The sequence below is a fragment of the Orycteropus afer genome, unplaced genomic scaffold (genome assembly GCF_000298275.1).
Source record: "Orycteropus afer afer isolate SDZICR_OR568_19922 unplaced genomic scaffold, OryAfe1.0 scaffold00399, whole genome shotgun sequence".
In the NCBI taxonomy this organism is placed as follows: domain Eukaryota; kingdom Metazoa; phylum Chordata; class Mammalia; order Tubulidentata; family Orycteropodidae; genus Orycteropus; species Orycteropus afer.
The window spans coordinates 2,841,931-2,852,622 of record NW_006921986.1 but is presented as its reverse complement, the minus strand read 5'-3'; the positions used below and the strand labels follow the sequence as shown (position 1 = coordinate 2,852,622).

The window sequence follows — 10,692 nt, the reverse complement described above, 5'->3', positions numbered from 1 at the left end:
AGATACACTATATATATATATATATATATATATATATAACCTTTCATAAGTTACTCATTTTGTAATATAAGTATCTTTCCAAGACATGATAGTCCTACAAGATAATTTCAATAGTTAGATAGTATTTATCTGAATAGATGTGTCATAATTTATTTAAACATTCCCCTTTCCTGAGAGGTTATACAAATTCTTTCCTATTAAGACAAGTTCAGTGTAAATATTCTTCTAAGTCTTTATATGCACTCTTAATTATTTTCTAAGAACAAATTCCCAGTAGAAAAATTGCCAAATCATAGTTATAGTTTTGGGTTTTTTGTTTTTTTTTTAAGTTTTGTTTTGTTTTTTTGAAGCTTTTAATACTTATTCCCAGAATACATTTCAGAGAAATTTTGGGTCAGTTTTCACACCCATCAGCACAGTAGGGTTATTTTCTCACATGTTCATATAAAAATAAGCATTTGCTTTTCTTTGACAATTTAATAGGAAGAATATGATATCTTTTTTTATAACAACAAACACAACGCACTGCTGTGGAGTTGGATCCAACTCATAGCGACCCCTCCTTGGGTTTCCGAGGCAGTATTACTATGGAAATAGATTGCCCAACCTTCCTTCGGAGGAGTGGCTCATGGGTTTGAACTGCCAGCCTCTGGTTAGCATTCAGATGCCTTAGGCACTATGCCACCAGAGCTCCTATCTTATTTATATTTTGTTTTCTTTTTCTCAGTTACTAGTGAGGTTGAAAGTAGCATCACTTTCAATGATGCTGTACTTTTTTTTATAGCTGTGTAAATCTGAGGCTTGTTGTTTGCCATCGAGTTGGACCCAACTCATAGCGACTCCTCCTTGGGTTTCCATGGCAGTATCACTACGGAAGTAGATTGCCCAACCTTCCTTCCGAGGAGTAGCTGGTGGGTTTGAAGCACCAGCCTTCTGGTTAGCAGGCAAGTGCCTTAGGCAATGTGCTACCAGAGCTTAGAACCATAAAATCAGCTCTTCACAAGGCAGTTCTTTTCTGAGAGTTTTCATGTTTGACATTTCCATAGGAGCCTGCATGTCATTTCTCTTTGCTGGAAGTAAAACAACTTTTATTTTGTCATTTAGACATTTGAGAAAATAAACTGCTATAAAAATTTTGTATTTTGTATTTGCCTGATACGATGCAATCTCATTTCCAGTATATGAATAATTTGTTATAATAATACTATCAAAACCCACTGCCATCGAGTCAATTCCAACTCATAGCAACCCCCATTGGGTTTCCAAGGCTGTAAATCTTTATGGAAGTAGATTGCCTCATCCTTCTTCCACAGAGCAGCTGGTGGGTTTGAACCTCCAGCCTTCTGGTTAGTAGCCAAATGCCTTACCCACTATGTCACCAGATCTCCTTTCATAATTACACTATCCAAAGAAAAACCAAACTCACTGCTGTCAAGTTGGAGCTGAGTCATAGTGACCCCACCTTGGGTTTCTGAGGTAGTATCATTATGGAAGGAGCTCTGGTAGTGGAGTGCCTAAAGGCACTTGACTGCTAACCAGAAGGCTGGTGGTTCAAACCCACCAGCCACTCCTCGGAAGGAGGATGGGGCAATGTACTTCTGTAGTGATACTGCCTTGGAAACCCAAGGAGGGGTAGCTATGAGTCGGGTCCAACTCGACAGCACATAACAACAACAACAACAACATCATTATGGAAGTAGATTGCCCAGTCTTGCTTCTGAGGAGTGGCTGGTGGGTTTGGACCAACAACCTTCTGGTTAGCAGTCAAATATCTTAGGCACTATGCCACCTATCGTTGATCCAATTTTACTCATGAAATAATCCATTAATAACAAATACCCACTCTGATTAAAAGTGTAAACTAATGGGACCATATATTTTATTATCTATATCTTAGTATTTATGGCATTTCTACCTAATCTGTATAATAAAATGAACTTTCTTGGTGATACACTAAACTGAACTTTCTTGTTGTTACACAGGGACTATTAGGTGAGAAATATGGGAACATCCGAATCCCTGGAGAAGTTGAAGCCTCGGAATTTGAAATGATTTTGGATGCTGCCATAGAGGCAAAGCTGGAGACCAAGTTACTGGAAGAGTGGTACTGTCGAGATGAGAACTCGGTGCCAGCAGCTTATTACCTCAGACCCAAATCGGAAATGCTGAAAAGCAATAAAAATGCAGTAAGTCACACTTCTCTAGAATATCACCTTGCAAAGTATTTATCTATCCCTTATTTTAAATGGTGTCTATGATCCAAAGATGATTTTTCTCTACAGAAAATTCACAGTACATGACCTCAGTCTTCCTTACAACCTTTTTTATATTAATAACAATAATAAAAAAAAAAAAGCTAAGAAACTTTCCAATTTTTTAGTCACCTTTCCTTTACCATTTCAGACTTCCCTTCTAGAATCACATTCCTTCTTCCTAAATTACATCTTTTGGAAATTACTTTAATGAAGGTGTTGTTAGTTGTTAGGTGCTCTCAGGTCAGCCCTGACTCATAGCAACCCTGTGAACAACAGAACGAAACACTGCCTGGTCCTGTGCCAGCCTCACAGTCCTTGCTCTGCTTGATCCCACAGTTACAGCCTCTGTGTCCGTCCACCTTGTTGAGGGTCTTCTTCTCTGACCCTCTACTTTACTAAGCATGATTTCCTTCTCCAGGGACTGGGCCCTTCTGACAACATGGCCAGAGTAGGTAAGACGATTCCCATTCGTACTAGTGGGTCTGGCCATTCTCACTTCTCTGGAGCATTCCAGCTACACTTTTTCTAGGACAGATCTGTTCATTCTTCTAGCATCCAATGGTATTTTCAATATTCTTCACTAACACGACAATTCAAAGACATCAGTTCTTCTTGCGTCTTCCTTATTTCATTGTCCAGCTTTCACATGAATATACACAAACAAAAAAACCAAACTCACTGCCATCAAGTCAATTCTGACTCATAGCAACCCCTCCTTGGGTTTAAGAGGCAGTATCTCTACAGAAGTAGATTGCCCAGTCTTCCTTCCAAGGAGTGGCTGGTGGATTTGAACTTCCAGCTTTCTGGGTAACAGTCAAATGCCTTAGGCACTACACGAATATAGGGTACTTGAAAAAACCATAGCTTGGGTAAGGTGCACCTTAGTCTTCAAAATGACATCTTTGGTCCTTAGCGCTTTAAAGAGGTCTTTTGCAGCAGATTTTCCCAGTGCATTATGTCATCTGATTTCTTGACTACTGCTTCCATGGGCTTTGATTGTGGATCCAAGTAAAATGAAGGTATACTAGTGGTAAACATTCTTAAAGTTTGTTTACCTGAAAATTTTTTTCCACTTTCCTTCCATTTTTATACTTTTGGTATCTGTCATGCTTCTTGTATCTGTAGATCCATGTGGTTCATGAGTTCTGGAAAGTTCTCAGACATCCCCTTGTTGAATGGTGTCTCTATTATTTCTGTTCTTTCCTTTTTGGTCTTTGACTAGATGTATATTAAACCACCTCTGTCTGTCCTCCATGCTTTTTAACTCTCTTTCACATGATCAATTTCCCTTATCTTTTTTTGTTTCCTTCATAGAGATTGCTTTAGATTTTATGCTTCAGTTTACCAATTTTCTCTTAAGCTGTGTCTACTCTGTTCATATGTTGACTTTTCAAGTATTACACTTTTTGTTTCATGAAACATTCTTTTGTGGAGGTCAAGAGTTCTTTTTAAAATCTGCCTACCTATTTTTATAGTCTCTCATTGTTTGTTTATTTTTTATTCAATATTTTTCCTTTAAATACTTCATGCATAGTTAACTTCTGTTCTATAGCTTATTGTAGAATCTTGAGGTGATCTCACTTCTCACATGAGTATGATGAAAACATTATTGTTATGTCCTCTCCAGCTTGGTTCCCAAATCTACATATTCTGTGTCCCTTGAAACCAAGTATCAGAGGAAGAGAGAAGGGCTGGACTTATTTATTGCATAGAATTTCTAGAGCAGTTGAAAAGAAAGCACAGGTACTCAACCCTTTTCAAAAGTGATATAAAAGTGATTTGATATAGTCAGTAGCTCCAAGAGGAGAGCCCTAGGTCAGCCACAGTTCTGCACTTAAGGATTTTGTATATTTGTCTGATATTTGATATAAATATATTTTATATATTGTCTGATATTTGAGATAAAGCATTTTCTCCACATTCTGAAGTCATGTCAGAATTCTTGACCTCTTTTCTTCTTCCTCCTCATATGCATTATTGAGATTAATTATCTACAGGAATATTGCTTCTTTGATTAGGAACATTCTGGTAAACCCAAGTCATTCCCAGTTAAATATGCTAGGAATAAATATAGCAGCAGGTAAAATTAAACATCAAAGATGGTAGCACTTCAAGAATCCTGGTTTACACTGTGGTGTGAGAACACTTGCTCATATATGGTGGTTGTTGTTAGGTGCTGTCGAGTCATCTCCGACTCATGGTGACCCTATGTACAACAAAACAAAACTGCCTAGTCCTGTGCCAGTCTTAAAAGCCTTACTATACCTGAGCCCATCATTACAGCCACTGTGTCATTTAATTTCATTGAGGGCCTTTCCTTTTTTTGTTGACCCTCCACGTTACCAAACATGATATCCTTCTCCAGGGAATGGTCCCTTCTGACAACATGACCAAAGTAGATGAGACAAAGTCACCATTCTCACTTCCAAGGAGATTTTGGCTGTGCTTCTTCCGGGACAGACTTGTTAGTTCTTTTGGCGGTCCATGGTACTCTCAGTATTCTTCACCAGCACCACACTCAAAAGCATCAACTCTTCTATGGTCTTCCTTATTCATTTTCCATCTTTCACATGCATATGAGGCAATTCAACATACCTTGGCTTGGGTTAGGCTCACCTTAGTCTTCAAAGAGACATCTTTGCTCTTCAGCACTTTAAAGAAATCTTTTGCAGCAGATTTGCCCAGTGCAATATGTCATCTGATTTCTTGACTGCTGCTTTCATTGGTGTTGACTATAGAACTAAGTAATATGAAATCTTTGACAACTTCAATCTTTTCTCCATTTATTGTGATGCTACTTATTGGTCCAGTTGTGAGGATTTTCCTTTTATGTTGAGGTGTAATCCATACTGCAAACTGTAGTCTTTAATCTTCATCAGTAAGTACTTCAAGTCATCTTCACTTTCAGCAAGCAAGGTTGTGTTGTCTGTATATCGCAAGTTGTTAATGAGTCTTTCTCCAGTCCTGATGCAACGTTCTCATATAGTCCAGCTTCTCAGATTATTTGTTGATAGAGATTGAATAAGTTTGGTGAAAGGATACAACACTGATGCAGTCCTTTCCTCATTTTAAACCATGCTTTAAACCATCCCCTTCTGTTCGAGTGACACCCTCCTAGTCTATGTCTGCCATTGTTTATTCTCCATTTGTGTCTATGATCGTCTAGGGAAATTTGAATTATTCTTGAAACTCTACATGATACACTGTATAAACTATTGTTAAAAGAGTGTGTGAGTAAGATGATCATCAAGACTATAAATGTTACTCTCTTGACATTTTTATTTCAGAGGCAGTAAGCCACATATTTCCCACCAATACCACCTACTTTCTTCTCCTTCACTCCTTTGCCCTACTTAGTTGGGAGAAAAAAAAAAAAAAAAAACGTATAAAGAGATCATTCTTCTCTCAAGTGCTTTCCCAGAGCACAGGCCTCCCTGATCATTCCTAAATCTGTTCCCTGTGTCTCTTAAAAGTGGGCTATTCTTTGGTAAGGAAAAGTAGCTAGTCTTTCCTATTTTACTCTTATTTCCATCTATGCTTAGCATTTTGTCCAGACCCTCAGAGGGTGTGTGTATGTGAAAGTAGTTGGAAAGATGAATAAATTTAACCCAGAAATACTAATTTCAAAAAGTTTTATGTAATATCACCACTATTCTAGTGTTTCACAAGAAAATAATGCCTTCCCTTTCTGTGCTCCCTTCAGTCATAAAACATCACAGTGAGCCTCAGAGTTTGTTGTTGTTGTTGTTATGTGCCTTCGAGTCTAGCAGGAGGTAAAATAAGCCTCACCAGAACAATAGCAACAACCAGCTTCAGAAGGATCTTTTCATTATCATTAAATCGTTGATATTTTTTCATTGTGAATTTTAACCTAATCTGAAAATATCTGTGTAATCTCTCCTATCTCCTCATTTAATTCCTCACCTCTTTGGAGGATATGGGAGATTATTTTCTTATGCTATTTGTGTTATAACTCAGGAGGAAAGAACATAATATAATTAAAAATCCTATAGGCTTTAAAGCCAAATAAATCCTGTTTTGGTTAACATCCTTGTATAACTTTGGAAAAATTTTAAATTCTCTGACCCCTAGTGTCTTCACATATTAACATGGAAATAATAATTTCCTTCTTTCAGGGTTATTGGGGGAATTTAATGAGACACTGTCTATCATGGTGTTGGTACATAGTAAAAAAAAAAAAAAAGTGCTGTTGAGTTGATACCAATTCATCATGACTCCATGTGTTACAGATACAGCTGTTCCATAGGATCTTCTTGACAGTAATCTTTACAGGACCAGGTTGCCAGGACTTTCTTCTGTGAAGCTCTAGGTTGGGTTCAAATCGCCAGCCTTTAAGTTAGTAGTCGAGTGCAAACTGTTTCATGACCCAGGGCACATAGTAGGCCTTCAAACAGTATCAGTTCTCTTGCTCTTAAATATTGTTATCTTTGATGGTTTTAAGAATAGTATCTTACTTTTACATTCCCATAGGTGCAGTCTTCTGCCAATACAGAAACTGAGAAGAAATGGCAAGAAATATCAGATGAGATCAAGAAGATATTTAAGGCTTCTGTAAAACTGTTGCATGAACAGGGGAAAATGAAACACAGCCAAGCTAAGAGGTACCTGTTCTCAGGTAATTTTCACACATCCTTAGTAAACTAAGGAATAGATAAATAGTGATACAGTCATTGCCTTTTTTTAATGGCTCTGCAAATTTAATCTCATTTACTGCCTGAGAAAACATAATTTTTCTAAATGTTTCCATGCCTTGGAGAGCTAAGTGTTCTTCTGTTTTAACTCATGTTATTGTTGTTGTTGTTGTTAGGCGCAGTAGAGTTGGTGCCTGCTCACAGCAACTCAGTACAACAGAATGAAAAACAGCCCATTTCTGCGCCATCCTCACAATTATTGCTCACGTTTATTGATAACCTTTACTTCTCCAGATCATATAATTTTAAAAGAAATCAGAGAAACTGGATGTACTAGATCCAACTCTGCCAGTGTTTCTCAGCTGAGCTGATCATTCATTCATTCCCTCACTCATTCAGCAAACATTTACTGAGTACTTACCATGTGCGAAAGGAGCTCTGGTGGTGTAGTGCCTAAGGCACTTGACTGCTAACCAGAAGGCTGGCAGTTCAAACCTACCAGCCGCTCCTTGGAAGGAAGGTTGGGCAGTCTACTTCCATAGAGATACTGCCTCGGAAACCTAAGAAGAGGTTGCTATGGGTCAGATCTGACTCGATGGCAGTGAGTTTGTTTTGGTTTTTGGTATCATGTGCGAAATACTAGGAATACAGTAATGAAAGAGAAGGCAAGATCCCTGCCCTCTTTAGTAGGGGCAAATAAATTATAAATAAAATGTTACCAAATAAATGAACAAGATAATTACGGAAGTGATAAGTGCTGTGGATAAAATAAAATACAGTAATAGGAGAATAGTGCCTGATGCAGGGTGTAGGTTCCAGATTTAGATGAAGTGGGCAATAGGAGATGACTTTTGAGTTGAATGACAAAAAGGAATCAGAGCTTGATGGCTAAATGAAGGCCCACAGTTCCAGGCAGATGGATAGATAAGTTCAAGAGCCCTAAGCAGGGAATGTGCCTAGCATGTTCTAGGAGCAGGAAGAAGGTAATGGTAACCAGGCCCTGGGAGGGAATGATGAGGTCCAAGGGGTAGACACAGGCCATAGGAAGAACCTTACATTTTATTCCAGGTGAGATGGATTTAAGTAAGGGAGTGGTAGCGTCTCATTTAAATATTTTTAAAACAAACCTCCTCAGCTACTGAACAGAGAGACTCGTATGGCCTTTTTAGGAGTAGTAAGGAAGATTATTGTTAGAAGTTATCAGGAAACTACAGATCTTAAGGGTTCTGTCAGTCAGTTTCCAGAGAACAAACACTACTTTGTAAAAGTAATCATCTATGTAGCATTTATCTTGAAAGTTGATAGTAAAGCATTATTGAGGGAAAGAGGCAATAGCAGTTGCATTTTCAGATTTTTTGTTGAATGACATGGAGAAGCATTCATGAGAGCTTGATAACATTTTCCCTGGATATGTGTATTTCAACCTCAGAAAAAAATAGTCATTTTGGCAAATTCCCTTTCTGGAAGCCCTCAGAAAATTAGATCTTATTTTAGGTCTTCCTGAAAATATAAAAATTTGCAGTAATAAGCACTCTTTGTAGAATATACAGATTAACAGCTCTAGTGGCACAGTGCCTAAGGCATTTGACTGCTAACCAGAAGGTTGGTAATTCAAACCCAGCAGCTGCTCTGAAGAAGGAAGATGGGGCAATCTACTTCTGTAAAGATTTCCCACCTTGGAAACCCAATGGAGGTCACTATGAGTTGGAATCCATTCAATGGCAGTGGGTTGGGTTTTTTTTTGTTGTTGTTATTTTGTTTTGTTTAATGTTCCTTTGGGATATTTTTAATCATTTTATTTTTTATTTTCATTTTTATTGTTATAAGATTCTAGCTCTTCATCTTTATCAAGGGCAAAACCACCCTGTTGCTAAACAATTAGTATATTAGCAAAAATGCCCAAAGCAAAAGCTTTCCTCTTCTTGATGTGAAAGACACTGCTGTTGTTAAGTGCTTTCGAGTCAACTCTGATTCATAGAGACCCTGTGTACAACAGAGAGAAACACTGCCCTACCCTGCACCAGCCCCACAATCCTTGCTATGTTTGAGTCCATCATTGCAGCCACTGGGTCAGTCCACCTTGTTGAGGGTCTTCCCCTTTTTCTCTGACCTTCTACTTTCCTAAGCATGACATCCTCCTCCAGGAATGGTCTCTTCTGACCACATGACCAAAGTAGGTGAGACAAAGTCTGACCATTCTTTCTTCTAAGGAGCATTTCAGCTGTACTTCTTCCAGGACAGATTTGTTTGTCCTTCTGGCAGTGCATGGTATTTTCAGGACTCTTCACCATCACCACAATCCAAAAGCATCAATTATTCTTTTGTCTTCTTATTCATAGTCCAGCTTTCACATGCATATGAGGCTATTGAAAATACCATGGCTTGGATAAGGCATACCTCAGACTTCAAAGTGACATCTTTGCTCTTCAGCACTTTAAAGACATCTTTTTGCAGCAGATATGCCCAGTGCAATGTGTCATCTTCTTTCTAGACTGCAGCTTCCATTGGTGTTGATTGTGAAAGACACTAATTCTTGGAAAAACTAAACCAAACACACTGCCGTCTAATCAATTCCAACTTATAGCAACCCCCATTGGTTTCGAGGACTGTAAATCTTTATGGAAGCAGACTGCTTCATCTTTCTTCTGCAGATTGGCTGGTGGGTTCGAACTGCCAACCATTTGGTTAGCAGCCACATGCCTTAACCACACACCACCATAGCTCCTCTTGATGTTCTGAGAAGGCACTCTCTTATTTAGAATCATGCAGTTCAAGTTTTTAAATATTTCATTTGCAAATTCTTTCTCCTAAATTGACCCACATTAAAGAGTTCTATCAAAATGGATAGTCATGTGAAGATTAGTCATTTCATATGAACTACTACAAGTGGACTGTATTCTTTTTAGGGTTACATCATCTTAAAGATGTGTACCTTCATGACAATTTTAATTTTATATTTCAAACACATTTTAATACTGTATCTGTATAATCAAAATTCCTGGAGAAGTACCAACTCTTTGAAATGGATATAGTCTATTATTTGAATATTTTTAAAATTGTTATGATTAGAATACTAGATAGAATCTCTAAAAGTATAAGACTTAGATTTGGGTTGAATGTAATTTGAACAGGAAGGAAAGAGAATTGAATTAAATAAATAAATGATACCTTTTTGTGAACCTCAAAACTTAAGTGGTCTCAGAGATGGTAAATATATTAATGTCTCACAGATAATAGGAATCAGGGCTGGGAATCTGTTCCTAATATTACACTCATCAGCACTACGACTGGTTGAGTTTTAGAATGCTACAGAAAATGCAAACACAAAAAACAAATATAGTATTCTAATAAGGAGAGTTGTTGTTGTTAGATGCCATCAAGTCATCTCCAACTCATAACAACCCTATGTACAGCTGAACAAAACACTGCCTGGTCCTGTTCCAGCTCCACAATCCTTGCTGTATGTGAGGCCATTGTTGCAGCTACTGTCAATCCGTCTCGTTGTGGGTGTTCCCCTTATTTGTTGACCCTCCACTTTACCAATCATGATATCCTTCTCCAGAAAATGGTCCCTTCTTGATGAAGTCTGGCCATTCTCATTTCCAAGGAGCATTCCAGCTGCATTTCTTCCAGGACAGATTTCTTAGATCCTTTAGCAGTCCATGGTTCTTCCAGCATCCTTTGCCAACACCACAACTCTAAAGCATCGACTCTTCTTTGGTCTTCCTTATTCATTGTCCAGCTCTCACATGCGTATGAGGCAATTAAAAATACCATGACTTGTG

General features: G+C 38.1%; 1 protein-coding gene across 1 annotated transcript in view; it reads left to right on the top strand.

Annotated features, from left to right (window-relative positions):
- NWD2 (NACHT and WD repeat domain containing 2) overlaps window positions 1–10,692 on the top strand; it is a gene marked incomplete at its 5' end in the record, with an annotated part of 234,881 nt that overhangs the window by 208,297 nt on the left and 15,892 nt on the right. The window contains 2 exons of the mRNA XM_007953535.2: window positions 1,983–2,186; window positions 6,747–6,891. Coding sequence (XP_007951726.2) covers window positions 1,983–2,186; window positions 6,747–6,891 — 349 coding nt within the window. The remainder of the gene's footprint in view (window positions 1–1,982; window positions 2,187–6,746; window positions 6,892–10,692) is intronic.